The 14978-nt window shown below is 44.0% G+C and overlaps 1 protein-coding gene across 1 annotated transcript in view; it reads left to right on the forward strand.

The window, feature by feature from the left end:
• FCGBP (Fc gamma binding protein) overlaps positions 1–14978 on the forward strand; it is a 58534-nt gene that overhangs the window by 15414 nt on the left and 28142 nt on the right. The window contains exons 6-11 of the mRNA XM_058195936.1: positions 2369–2970; positions 4250–4817; positions 7978–8576; positions 9724–10303; positions 12135–12325; positions 14770–14911. Of these exons, the coding sequence (XP_058051919.1) occupies positions 2369–2970; positions 4250–4817; positions 7978–8576; positions 9724–10303; positions 12135–12325; positions 14770–14911 (2682 nt within the window). The remainder of the gene's footprint in view (positions 1–2368; positions 2971–4249; positions 4818–7977; positions 8577–9723; positions 10304–12134; positions 12326–14769; positions 14912–14978) is intronic.

Here is a 14978-nt window from a genome sequence, read left to right on the forward strand (position 1 = left end):
GCCCTGGCCCCACCTCTGCCTCTGACGCAGAGCCCTCATCTGGGCCTTCCTCAGCCTCCAGGACTGGCCCATGTTCTTCCTCAGCCTCATCGCTGTCCGACTCCGTTGCCAGCTCTGCAGGCTGCTGGCGGACCACAGCATTAACTGGAACTTGTCATGTGGTTCTGATTCTTCATGCCTGTCGGTAGTCTAGAATACCCGGAAGGAGCCCTGGTTGAGAGAAACTGACCTGAAACTTTGTTCTACGGTGAGATAAATATAATAATAAAACATCTTCACAGTGACTTAACACACCCAGCCTTTCTCCCTCTTGTGGGGTGGCTAACTGCAGGCCAAATTCAATTAATTTCTCCCCATACTAGGCCATTCGTTTCCATATCTTTTTGAAAAGGCTATCCAAATTCACCGGAGGCAAATTTATCAGTCGGTATCAGAAATGAGGAATAATGGAACATTCGTGGTCAATGACTCTCATCCCTTTGAGATTTAGTGGGGAGGGGAGGGAAAGAGAGAGATTGCCCTTTTGCTTAATTTTTATCTTTTGAACTCAGCACACATCCATCACCCTCACGCTAAGAACACCAGCAGTTACCTAGTGTAGCGTGTGAAGTACGCCACACTTTTTTTAAAAAAAACTCACCCTTTGATTTTACAGTAAAGCTCATGAGAAACAGGAGTCGGGAAAATTATTACCCTGCTAAGAAGATTTGATCGGGGGAATGGGCAGACTCCCTGTTAGTTATTTTATGAACGCACACAATGGACCCTCTCAAAATTCTGCTTACCGCTCAGAAAAGTTAGGAACTTGTGTCCTAGATTTGTGATCCCCAACCTTTCCAGCTTTGTGGACCAGAGAGAGAGGGAAGGGTTATTTATTTTATTTATTCATTCATTTTATTTCGTTTGTCAAACATGTACGAGAAAACAGGTAAAAGTATAAACATGGAGATGAACACAGGAAATGAGTACAAATAAACAGGGACAGTAGGACAGGGACGATAGGCACGCTGGTGCGCTTATGCACGCCCCTTACAGACCTCTTAGGAATGGGGTGCAGTCAATAGTAGGCAGTCTAAGGTTAAAGTTATAGGGGTTTGGGGAAGAAACCACAGAGTCAGGTAGTGCATTCCAGGCATTGACCACTCTGTTGCTGAAGTCATATTTTCTGCAATCAAGTTTGGAGCGGTTTACTTTAAGTTTGTATCTATTGTGTGCTCATGTATTGTTGCAGTTGAGACTGAAGTATGCGTGTGAGTAGCGTGGGTGCATGCCCCCATCCCCTGCTCATGCAAGTGAAGTTGTGTACATGCTCACACACCACTTCCGTGGCCTGGTTCCAAATGGGCCACCACTCAGTATTGGAATGTTGCCCAAGTGTTGGGGAGAACCTAGTTAAAATAAAGCTTTTTGGCATGTAACGTATTAATTTAAAATGGATTTTTACCATTTTTTCTCTCCTTCTTTTCTCAGGGTTTTTTTTTTGTCCTCCAAATTGTTTTTTATTATTTTTTAAATCTTTTTTTTATTTTATTATAACATACAAAAAATTAAAATAAAATAAATTAAGGGTGGGAAAGGGAACAAGAAAAGGAGGTGTGGAATACAAGGGGAAAGAGAAAAAGAAAGAAAAGGGGACATTGATTTTCAAGTCTTCCTAGCTCAGTACAAAAGAAACACATTCCACCGTCAACTTTTTGCTTTTACACATTCATATATAACTAGTCATTTCTATAACCCCAAATCTTTCTAGTCAACAAAACCAAGATCAAAGTTTCTTTTTTTTCTTCTTCACAAGCACAAATTCCAGAAGTGATATCCAAATAAGAACATATTTTCCTCTTTAAATAAAGTAATCAAGTTAACCATTCCTCATTTATCTTCCTTGCTATGGAAATGACATGTATTTCTATTTGCACCTAGTAATCTTTATAAAAAGATAAAAAGATTACTGAGCCAAAGGTGGCTCACTAGCTCAGGGCTAAGATGATGAGCTTGTTGATTGAAAGGTCAGCAGTTCGGTGGTTCGAATCCCTAGTGCCGCATAACAGGGTGAGCTCCCGTTACTTGTCCCAGCTTCTGCCAACCTAGCAGTTCGAAAGCACGTAAAAAAAATGCAAGTAGAAAAATAGGCACCACATTTGGTGGGAAGGTAACAGCATTCCGTGCGCCTTTGGCATTGAGTCATGCCAGCCACATGACCATGGAGACATCTTCGGACAGCGCTGGCTCTTTGGCTTTGAAACGGAGATGAGCACCGCCCCCTAGAGTGGGGAACGACTAGCATGCAGGTGTGAGGGGAACCTTTGTTACCTTTTTAATCTTTATAAATTGTCACCATTTCTACCATTTTTCCTCTCCTTTTCTATAGCTTTATCCTGCCCCGAGAACAGCGTCTATAAAATCTGTGGGTCGGTCTGTCCTGCCACTTGCAGCAATGAAGCTCTTCCACCCCACTGTTCTTCTTCACAGTGTGTGGAGTCTTGCCAGTGTAAGGATGGCTTTGTGATGGATGCTGGGAAGTGCGTCCCGCGAGCTGCCTGTGGCTGCCTCTTCGAGGGTCGCCTCTTGGCTCCCAATGAGGAGTTCTGGGGAGACACCACATGCACAAAGCGCTGCACCTGCGACCCACAGACCAAGATGGTGAAATGCCAGGACACCAAGTGCAGCCAGGAGGAGCGATGTCAGTTGAAGAACGGCATCCGGAATTGCTATCCTGTGAGCTACGGGACCTGTTCTGCCATCGGCCACTCCCATTATCACGGCTTCGATGGTCACAGTTTTAACTTCCAGGGCACCTGTCTCTACAGATTTGCTGGGCTGACTCAGAAGAGGCAAGGGTTGGTTGACTTCCAGATTTTGGTCCAGAATTCTCCTCACGGGGGCTGGTCTGGGACCCCTAAAAGGGTAGTCAAGATTGAAATCTACAACCTGGAGATCACTGTCAGCTGGGCATCTCTGGGCAGAATTACGGTGAGTTGAATCTTATGGATATATATATATCTATATATATATATATATATATATATATATATATATATATATATATATATATATATATCCATCCATCCATCCATCCATTCTTTTATGTACACTGAGTGCATATGCACCAAGACAAATTCCTTGTGTGTCCAATTGCACTTGACAAATAAAAAATTCTATTGTATTCTATATATATATATATATATTCTGAGGTTTTCACGGGTGTTTGCATGTAGGTCTTTGGTTATTCGGGTTTTCTTCCGTGTAAAATTGGAAGTGTCTTGGCGACGTTTCGATGAAGTCTCATTCGTCATCTTCAGGCTTCAGCTTCGTGCTTCTGGGAACAATGTGTGATTGGAAGGAAGGAAGGAAAGGAAGGAAAGGAAGAAACAGCTGCAATCACACATTGCTCCCAGAAGCACGAAGCTGAAGATGACGAATGAGACTTCGTCGAAACGTCGCCAAGACACTTCCAATTTTATGCGGGAGAAAACTCGAATAACCAAAGACATACATACATACATACATACATACATACATATATATATATTTAAAGATGACAGTTGAAAAAATTATAAATTAAGAAAAAATATAAATGGAAAAATGAGAAGGGGCAGGAAAAAAAGATAAATAGAGAAAAGAAAAAAAAATGCATAAAAATATAGGAAATAAGTACATACATAGACTACTCAATTTTTTAAAACAAGGTTTTTCATTTAGAATTTAGAATAACAGAGTTGGAAGGGACCTTCGAGGTCTTCTAGTCCAACCCCCTGCTTAGGCAGGAAACCCTACACCACTTCAGACAAATGGTTATCCAACATCTTCTTAAAAACTTCCAGTGTTGGATCATTCACCACTTCTGGAGGCAAGCAGTTTCACTGGTTAATTCTTTTAACTGTCAGGAAACTTCTTCTTAGTTCTCCTTAGTTGCTTCTCTGCTTGATTAGTTTCCACCCTTTGCTTCTTGTCCTGCCTTCAGGTGCTTTGGAGAATAGCTTGATTCCTTCTTCTTTGTGGCAGCCCCTGAGATATTGGAGCACTGCTATCATGTCTCCCCTAGTCCTTCTTTTCATCAAACCAGACATATCCATTATCTGCAACAGTTCTTCCTATGTTTTAGCCTCCAGTCCCCCCTGTTTGATTTAAATCAAAACAAAATTAGACTCTTATTTTCTAAGCACCTTTCAACATCTGTGATTGACTTAGAGCCAAATTTCTGACAGGTGGCTCTTTGTCACTGTTCCTTCTCCTATGTCTCTGCTTCCAGGTTAATGGCCAGCTCACCAACCTGCCCTACAAGCTTGGCCCAGATCAAATTATCATCTACCAAAAGGGTTGGGACACTGTGATCCAAGCAGATTTTGGCCTCGGGGTCACCTTCAACTGGCAGAGTCATCTCACAGTCACTGTGCCAACCACTTACCAAGGTGCCCTGAGCGGACTCTGTGGCAACTTCAACGGAGATAAACAAGACGACATGACATTGATTAGTAATGGGCAAGTCACCAAACTGCCAGCTTTTGGCCAACTCTGGAAGGTGGCCAAGTTCCCAGGCTGTGGAGAAGTCAGCCCAAAGATATGTCCAAACTTGCAGAGCGTGGCCCAGAAGCAACGAAGCATGAGCACCGAATGTGGACTCCTGGTGGACAAGAACGGCCCATTCAGGGAATGCCATGGCAAAATCAACCCCGAGATCTTTTTCCTCGACTGCGTGTCTGACTACTGCACATCCAACAGTCAAACATCTGTTCTGGGCTACATCATCGCTGCTTATGCATCTGCCTGCCAAGTTGTGAGAGTGACCATTTATATTTGGAGGATCCACATAGTCTGGAGTAAGTAAGATTGGGTGCTATCTAACGAAACGAAACTCAATGGTGAAAAAAAATGGAAGGTTCTACATTTAGGCAAGAAAAATAAAATGCACAGGGACAGTATAGGTGGTGCCTCGCTCAATAGTAGCAACTGTGAGAGGGATCTTGGAGTCCTAGTGGACAACCATTTAGATATGAGCCAGCAGTGTGCAGCAGCTGCCAAAAAAGCCAACACAGTTCTGGGCTTCATAAACAGAGGGATAGAATCAAGATCACGTGAAGTGTTAGTGCCACTTTATAATGCCTTAGTAAGGCCACACTTGGAATACTGCATCCAGTTTTGGTCGCCACAATGTAAAAAAGAGGTGGAGACTCTAGAAAGAGCACAGAGAAGAAAAACAAAAATGATTAGGGGACTGGAGGCTAAAACATATAAAGAACGGTTGCTGGAATTCGGTATGTCTGGTTTGATGAAAGGACTAGCAGTGACATGATAGCAGTGTTCCAATATCTCAGGGGCTGCCACAAAGGAGTCAAGCTCTTCTCCAAAGCACCCGAGGGCAGGACAAGAAGCAATGGGTGAAAACTAATCAAGGAGAGAAGCAACCTAGAACTAAGGAGAAATTTCCTGACATAGAACAATTAATCAATGAAACGACTTCCCTAGGCGGCTCCCTACGTGGCTCAGTGACTACTAAGACACTGAGCTTGTCGATCAGAAAGGTCGGTGGTTCGAATCCTTAGTATAGGTTTCCTGCATGAGTAGGGGGTTGGACTAGATGAAGTCCTTTCCAACTCTGTTACTGTTACTCCAAGTAGTTGTGGGTGCTCTAACACTGGAGGTTTTTAAGAAGAGATTGGATAATCGTTGTCTGAAATGGTGTAGGGTTTTCTATCCAAACAAGGGGTTGGACTAGAAGACCTCCGAGGTCCCTTCCAACTCTGTTATTCTATTCTATTCTAAGATTCCATGGGGTCACTTATCAAGAGATTTACTTCTTTGTTTGGCAAGTAGCCTCAGAGAATGTCTTTGCTCTGTTTTCCTCTCCACTCACCAGCTTCAGGGGCTAGGAGGCCTTACATCTTCCTCATCTGACTCTTCCAGCTGTCCCAGATGGTGGCTGGTTTCAGTCCGCTCCTTGTGACTGTTAGCTTGATGTCTTTTGAGGCTGGCTTTCTATAGGTTTAGCTGAAACAGCTTATTTAGATTTAGATTCAGAATCTGGGTCCTGAGCCTAGGCCACGATGGCCATTGATTTCAAGTTGGTCAATCAACGGTACTTAGAATGTATTTGATTGGGGTTGGAGAAACTAGATTTAATTGATTGATAGGCCACTTGAATGAAATTCTGTAGCAGGAGAAGATATCGTCTTGAGATAATTTCTGGCAGGCTGTTACAACGGTTCTCGTACCCCAAAGCAAGAGATTATTGGCTTAAATTTAAAAGATGGTTGGAGGAAACGACTGGGGGAAAAAATTGATATGAAACCAGAATTATTTTTGTTAGGGATTATAAAACAAAAAAATGACTAAAGAAATTCAATACCTCATACTCCACATACAGTAATTACGGCCGCTAGAATTTCATTTGCCCAAAACTGGAAACAACAACATGCTCCAACAAACACGATGATTAGGAAAAAGGTGCTGGAATGTGCAGAAGCAGATAAATGAACGATGGAATTTAAGGACAGAGAGGAAACGATTTATTAGGAAATATGAAACAGATGGTATGATTGGCTGGAAAAGGAATCTAAAATTAATGAATAATATATAGTAAAAGATATTATAAGAGAATATTAAAAAAGAAGATATTATAATGAAATGTTATATTTAATCTGTAGTAGGTATGTATATAAAATGTATTGATTATATAAATAAGTATGTAACAAACGAAATGCATAGGTATATAGTTGGCTGAAAGATAAAGTGGATATTACTAAAAATGCCGGTATTGGAAAGCTGTAAAAGTGTAATTAAGATTTAAAGAGATAAATACATAGATAAAATTGTTGAATAAAAACAATTTATATATATAAAAAAAACCCAGTTCTCGTACATAGTGAGGGAAATATAGCTGTCCCTCTCCATGTATGACACAACCATATATAGATTAAATAAAAAATCTCGAATTTTTCTCAGGAGAAAGTATCCTGAGAAATTTCAACTCATTGATTAATGAAGCATCATCAAATTGTGGTCAACTCTTAGCAACCACATAGATTTTTCTCCACGATACTTTAGCTCATTGGTTTCCCACTATCTAATATTTGAAATATTGGGGTTATAATGAATGGTCTCTTCCAGTGTCTTCCAACACGCCAATTTTCAGATGCGTAGACTTCAGATCCCAAAATTTCCCAAGCAGAATAGCCATTGATGAGAACTCTGGGAATTGACGTCTACACACCTGAACACTTATAGGTTGGGAAACACCTGCTCTAAATCCACTTTCCCTCTGTCTTTCTCCCAGACTTCTGTTGAGGGAGAAAGTAGATATTACCAGACAAAATCAGTCCTAAATAAACATATTTTATTAGAACCGTTGAGAATTACTTCATTCTCAGCTTAGTCCAAATTAAGTCCAAAACAAAGTCCTTCAGAAAAAGTACTTAGGCCTTATCACAAACCTTTGTCTTCTTTGGAATCCTGCCAAAGGCTTTTCTTGGCAAGAACCCCAGAAACAGGAGACAAGAAACAATTGTAGCAATGTTGCTTTCCTAAAAAGAACCCAAGAGCCATTGCTGCTCTTTTAAGCCTTATGGGCCAATCATCTCCTGGCCTTACTCACAAGTCGTCCTTTTTGCTTTAGCTGCTCTTGCCTTCTGACAGCTCTTCTCATGCGTGCATTAGGAACAGGCTCCTACTGTTCCTCTGCCTCTCTGCTGTCTGCCTCTGGAGGCTCCGGAGTCCGTGCATCGCTCCCAGATGGCCCTGGCCCCATCTCTGCCTCCAATGCAGAGTCCTCGTCCGGGCCTTCCCCTGACTCCAAGATGGACCATTGTCCTCCCCAGCCTCCTCACTGTCCAAATCTGCTGCCAGCTCCGCAGGCTGCTGGCGGACCACAACAACTTCAGAACACGTCTGGAAGGCTACTTGGATTGGAGAAAAAGAAAGGAAGCACCAGAACCAAAACTTATAAACAGATGGTCAATATCTTTTCTTATTTTCCCATTTCAGAACTTGCATGTCCACCAAACAGCCATTATGAACTCTGTTCCAGAAGCTGTCAGCAGACGTGCGATAGTCTCTATTCGTCTCTGCCCTGCTCCACTTCCTGCACAGAAGGGTGTGTGTGTGATGAAGGCTTTGTGCTCAGTGGCGACCGTTGCGTCCCTCTGCATCAGTGTGGTTGCACTTATCAGGACCGGTATTATATGAGTGGACAGACCTTCTACCCAACCAGTAATTGCAATATGAAGTGTACGTGCCAAGGCGATGGAGCTGTCGCCTGCCACAAATTCTCCTGTGGGCCCAATGAAGAATGCAAGATAGTGGATGGAATCCAAAAATGCCATCCAATGAGTTCAGCCACTTGCTCGGGTTCCGGAGATCCTCATTATGTCTCTTTTGATGGAGTCCACTTTGATTTCCAAGGCACCTGCTCTTACATCCTGGCTAAGACTACCGTCGAAAGCTTGGGTGATCTGACTCCCTTTACCGTCACGGCAGTAAATGAGCCTTGGGGGAATGGAAAAGTCTCAGTCATTAAGCAAGTATCTGTAGAAGTCTACGGCTTCAAGCTGACTCTGCTCCATAAGAAAAAAGGACAGGTCCAGGTCAGTGTTTACTCTAGAATTATCTTCTAGTCTATGTCTATAAAATATTGTCCTCTTAATCTGGGGAAAAAAAAACCCTTTACAACTGCAACCATATATCTTCTACAAACCCTCTAATTTATTTTCACAATGATGCTACAGAATACATCGATCCAGAAGATAGCGGCTGGGGAAAGCTGAACATTATCTAGTAAGCTTTTGGGTTTGATTGCTTTGAACTCAGGTCTTTCTGGCTCTCGTTTGCTCATTTTAACGTGTTCCCACTAAGTTTGCCTTCTTTTTGCATTTGTGAATTGTTCTACCAAATGATATATCTTCTCCATAGCCGGGTGTGTGTGTGTGTGTGGGGGGGATTCAGCTAGTTTGGATTGGTTCAGGCAAACTGGATGCTAATTTTACATCTGGTTCGCCCAGTGATGAAATTCAAAATGTTTCTCTACTGGTTCTGTGGACGTGGCTTGGTGGGCATGCTGTGGCTTGGTGGATGTGACAGGAGAAGGATACTGCAAAATTTCCATTCCCTCCCCACTCCTGGGGGAAGGATATTGCAAAATCCCCATTCCCACCCATTCCCACCCCACTATGGGGCCAGCCAGAGGTGGCATTTGCCGGTTCTCTCAAAATTTCCATTACCGGTTCTCCAAACTGCTCAAAATTTTTGCTACCGGTTCTCCAGAACCTGTCAGAACCCACTGGATGTCACCCCTGATCTGTAGACCATAGGATGGATGGAGAAGCCATTTGGCCGCATTTTGGACCAGATTTTGACTTCTGCATCTCTTCTATTTGTTTCTAACCCAGGAAATCAAAAGTGTAATTTACTTGGTTTAAGAGGGGGGAAAAAAGGGGGGGGGGAATTTTGAGGATTATCAAACTCAGCATTTTTCTAATTAAATAAGGCATATGTTGAATCTGCCCTGTCTTGTGAACTGGTCTAGCTGGATTTGAGGCTCTGTTTTGAAAGAGTTTTCCAAATGTGTGCAACGGAGCACAGATAAGTTATAGAGACCTTTTGTTGAAAAGGTCAGTGTGTATTGACTCCCACGTGCCAAGAATGATGGTAAGAACTGGAAATATTAATGTCCTGCCATTAGAGAGCAAAAATCTTTGAGGTCTGTACCAGTTCCTTGTTTACTCTCTCATCTAGGTGAACGGGGTATTCCGGTCCCTTCCCATTGAACTTTATGGAGGACATCTCAAAGCCCATCAACACGGCACTAAGGTCCTGATAAAAACCAGCTTTGGCCTTATTGTGAGCTATGACCTGATTTACCATGTGAGAATTACCGTCCCAAGCAGCTATCAGAACCGGATGCAAGGTCTGTGTGGGAATTACAATGGGAGGAAGGACGATGAGTTCCTACTACCCAGTGGGAAGAAAGTTACAGATGTGGCTGAGTTTGGGGCTTCCTGGAAAGTTTCGGTCCTTGGGGCAGGAGGACCTTGTTCAGATCGGTGCTCTGGGAACAACTGCCCAACCTGTGATGAAGAAAAGAAGGAAGTTTTCCAACAGCGCAACTACTGTGGGATCCTTACTGCCTTGGATGGCCCCTTAAAGGGTTGCCATAGCAAGGTGGACCCAAGTGTGTTTTTCAATGACTGCATCTACGATTTGTGCCAAAGTGACGGAAACAGCCAGGCCTTGTGCCAAAGCATTCAGAGCTATGTCTCAGCCTGTCAAGAAGCCAAGGTCCTTATCCAGCCATGGAGAAGTCCATCTTTCTGCCGTGAGTAATGTTGAATTCCAGTTCTCAGAATCTTAGAATAAAAGGGCTGGAAAAGACTTTGGTGGGTCTTCTAGTCCAGGGGTGTCAAAGTCAAGGCCCTGGGGCCGGATGTGGCCCATGGGATGCTTAGTTCTGGCCTGTGGGGCTGCCCTGGAAACAGCAAAAGACCAGCCCGTGGTGCTTCTGCCAGTAAAAACGGAGCTCGGAGGGACTGCATGTGGCCCTCCTTAACTCCATTTTTGCTGGCAAAAGGTTGCAGGAGGCTGTCGCAGCCGAAAACGGAGCTTGGGAGCCCATTTTCGCTGGCAGAGCCCTCGGGCCATCACAGGTGGTCACAACACGAGTGACGTCAAGCTGTCTGTGCCCCCCTGGCCAACCCCCCTCCAAGATCAAACACAACCCTGATGCGACCCTCAATGAAATTGAGTTTGACATCCCTCTTCTAATCCAATACCCTGCCCAAGGCAGGATACCTTATTCCATGTTGAAGACCTCCAGTGATAGATGTCTATGGAGATTCTCAGTCAGCCAGGTTCATGGTTGTCCCAAATGTCCTTTTCTTGAAGAAGCAACTGGACTTTTTTGTTTTGTCTTTTTTCTTTCTTTGAAGACGTTTCGCTTCTCATCCAAGAAGCTTCTTCAGCGCTGAATGGATGATGGGGAATGGAAGGATTTACGTTCCTTGCAGGCAGCTGGTCATTTGCATTCTTTTAGAGAGTCGTTGAGGCCACTTGGAGGTTTATCCGTGTCCTCAGGTCACCTGAGTACTGCAAATGGGTGTGGAGCCTTCTTGAAACTGCTGAAAGGACTGCATTATAGAGCTGCGCTTTCTGCAGGATGTTTTCTGCCCTGTGTCCAGAGGTGCTATTCAGAAGGTTCTGACAGGTTCTGGAGAACCGGCAGCAGAAATTTTAAGTAGTTCAGAGAACCGACAAATACCACCTCTGGCTGGCCCCAGAGTGGGGTGGGAATGGAGATTTTGCAGTATCCTTGCCCTGCCATGCCCACCAAGCCACGCCCACAAAACTGGTAGTAAAAAAAAATGTGAATTCCACCACTGCCTGTGTCCCTTCACTATTGAACGCAGGCACACACTGTTGGGGATGCAGACAAAACAGACTGTTAAATCCTTCCATTCCCCACCATCGAATCAGAGCTGAAGAAGCTTCTTGGAAGAGAAGTGAAGTGTCTTCAGAGAAAAGCAGTTGAAGTCCACATGGCATAGAGGCTGAGAAACACTGTCCCTTGGAATCATCCATTTTGGAGCTGCGCCACCAAAGAACCCCAAGCCCTCATAAAAATTGGATTGATTATTTACAAAACAGATATCAGATTAAGAAATATCAGATTGGCTTTGAATAATTAGGAAGTATTATTTTATGTAATGGGGGTGTGTGTTGGGAAATGAAAAGATTTGGATGAGGTTAATTGGATTAGAAGGGAAAATTTTACTCTATGTTTGGTTTACGTATAACAATACCTTGTGATTGACCCGGAAGCTGGGGGAGGGGAGAAGGAGGGGAGGGGAGAAGGAGGGGGGGGGGAAAGGGGAAAAAAATTTTTGTTTGTTAAAACTTTTTCAATAAAAAAAAAAAATTGGGACTTCAATTTTCTCCATTCAGACAAACAGCATTTGTTCTGCTTCCCTTCAAACTGTAAGCATTTTTTTTGGCAGCTTCAGTTGCTCAGCACATCCATTTTACATGACATTCCCCCCGCCGTCCCCCGTCCCCCTGAAGATCTGGTCCAAAGGCTGAAATGTGCAATAAAGCATTGAATACTAATCATTTTTTTCCCATGTCTCCCCCCCCCCACCATCTCTTTCTTTCAGCTTTGAGCTGCCCTCCCCACAGCCATTATGAGGAATGTGCTGATGTTTGTACTGCTGATTGCTCTGGGCTCCGAATATGTCCTGACACCTGTGCCGAAGGCTGCCAGTGTGACCTTGGATACTTCTTTGACGGGCTCGGCTGCGTCTCAATGGAGGGCTGTGGATGCTTTGGAAATGGAAGTTATTATAAGGTAAGGCTCCAGTTGTAAAACTGCATGTAAAAATGCAAGTAGAAAAAATAGGGACCACCTTTGGTGGGAAGGTAACAGTGTTCCGTGCACCTTTGGCATTGAGTCATGCCGGCCACATGACCACGGAGACGTCTTCGGACAGCGCTGGCTCTTCGGCTTTGAAACGGAGATGAGTACCGCCCCCTAGAGTCGGGAACGACTAGCACATATGTGCGAGGGAAACCTTTACCTTTTAAGGCTCTAGTTCTTCACTTGAGCCAGATCTTTGCTCCACCCAGCCTCGTGTCGATGGAGATTCTCAGTCATCCAGGTCATGGTTGTCCCAAAGTTGCTTTTTCAAAAGGCAACTGGACTTTGTTTTTTGTTTTTTCTTTGAAGACTTTTTCCTTCTCATCCAAGAAGTTCTGAGTTCACGTCAGTCAGAATTGAAGAAGCTTCTTGGGTGAAAAGCGAAACATCTTCAAAAAAAACAAAGTCCAGTTGCCTTTTGAAAAAGCAATTTTGGTCCACCCACCCAGCCTCATTTCTGACTGTCCCAGCGCAGTTGTTGGTCAAGCTTTGCTCCAGGGGGTCCTTCGCTCTTCTCTTCTGTAAGTAGTCCTCAACCTATAATTGAGCCCAAAATTAATTGATATAATTGAGCCCAAAATTACAGTCATTAAGCGGGTCATCGCATGACCATGAACAATTTTATGACCTTCTTTGCAGCGATCAGGGATGTGATGGCTCAGTGGCTAAGACACTGATCTTGTCGATCAGAAAGTCGGCAGTTCAGCAGTTCGAATCCCTAGTGCCGCATGACAGGATGAGCTCCCGTGACTTGTCCCAGCTTCTGCCAACCTAGCAGTTTGAAAGCACATAAAAAATGCAAGTAGAAAAAATAGGAACCACCTCTGGTGGGAAGGTAACAGCGTTCCGTGTGCCTTTGGCATTGAGTTATGCTGGCCACATGATCACGGAGACGTCTTCGGACAGCACTTTTTCTGAAGGACTTGTTTTGGAATTAATTTGGACTAAGCTGAGAATGAAGTAATTCCCAGCTATTATAATAAAATAGTTTTGTTTAAGGCTAAGTGTGTCTTTTATGCCTAAGTGAGCCTAGGTTGCAATAGTAAGACGCTAACCAAGCCAATCCTGATCGAAACGTTTTCTTCCTTATGTCCAGAAAAAAGAATACATGTCTGCTTGAAAAATAAATAAGAAAGAAAAAGGGTGGGGTGGAATGAAGAATAAAGAAAGCAGCAAAAGGAATTTAGAGAGAGTACATATCCTAGAGAGATAAAACTACTTAAATCATTACACAGAGAGTCTTGTTTATAAACCACAATTGTGTCGTGTCCCACTCCTCCGCTGATGGCCGGGTCATGGAAATCCGAATCAGGCGTGCCTCTGCAGCTCTGCCAAAGTCCTAGCAAAGTTCTCAAGGCAGGCAGGAGACCAGAAAGTGACTTCAGCAGGATATGTTAGACTTTGCCTGACTCAGAGAATGCCAGAAAGCAGATCCTTTATATAGGCCATGGGGTGTGGCTCCATGACTCAGCACTTATCCAGGCCTGCCCCTCCCTTCCTTCTGTTGACGCCACTTATCAATTCTCCTGAAGCCAGGGTCACTCCAGTCTGCAGCTGTTGGTAATTGACCTCCCTCAGGCTCACATGCTGTGGGGGAGGGGGAGGGGTCGCTAGTTGCTCCATTTGCCTGGGCATGGAGCCAGAGCTGGGGGCTGGAGGTACTTCTTCCTCCTCGGCCTGTCTGGGCATGGAGCCAGGGCTGGGGCCGGGAGGCATACTAGGACATTCCTCAGCGTTCGGAAGCAGATAAGAAGGCCCCGGCTGCGGTGAAAGCGGACAAGACACAACAAATTGGAACCAACAACTCAGTCATTAAGCGAAGCAACTTAACTGATCTTACTTCAGCTTTCCTTTGCTTTACAGAACTGCCAAGGTCATGAATGCAAGGATTGGTTGCAAAATTATTGCTGTCATAACTACAAGCAATCATTGTATGCGGCAGCTGCTAAACGAAGACTGCCTGCGTAGCAAAAGGGCGGCAGGAAGTTTAAAAGCTTGGATGATTATAGGAGAGCTGGGAAGGATTCCTAAAGAATAATAGAGGAGGTATCAGATGGACCTCTTTGAGAACATCTTACACCAGAGATCTACTCCTAAGAAGGCCGGTGTCAAGGTTCCAAGTAACTTGCTATTATCATAGCATAAGAGGCTTTCTTATTTTTCAATGGGACACACAGTATTTCTATATCTCTGAGCCCAGATTCTTGGGGTTTTTTTCCCCCTCTTCTGGAACAATAAGGATATTCAATATCGTAGACAGAATAGAGAGCTTAGGAATTGTGCTACACAATCGCTTCTGTTTCTTGATGGGAGCTTAAAAACACTCATTGGAGGCTAAGCATGCTGAATGCGTCTTTTGTTCCATGCCTTCTCAGCCCAACGAGGAGGTCCTGTTGAACGAATGCCAGCAAATCTGCCGGTGCTCCCCTGAGCAGGGACTCCTTTGCAAATCTTACCACTGTTCTTCTGACGAAGACTGCCTGGTCCAGGATGGGATCATGCGCTGCATTAATAAAGGTAAGCGAGTCAAGAAACTACGTTTGCACAGGCTAACTCCTCATCCCAAATCGTCAAAATGCAATGT

The sequence above is a fragment of the Ahaetulla prasina genome, chromosome 10, assembly GCF_028640845.1.
Source record: "Ahaetulla prasina isolate Xishuangbanna chromosome 10, ASM2864084v1, whole genome shotgun sequence".
NCBI classification, from domain to species: Eukaryota; Metazoa; Chordata; class Lepidosauria; order Squamata; family Colubridae; genus Ahaetulla; species Ahaetulla prasina.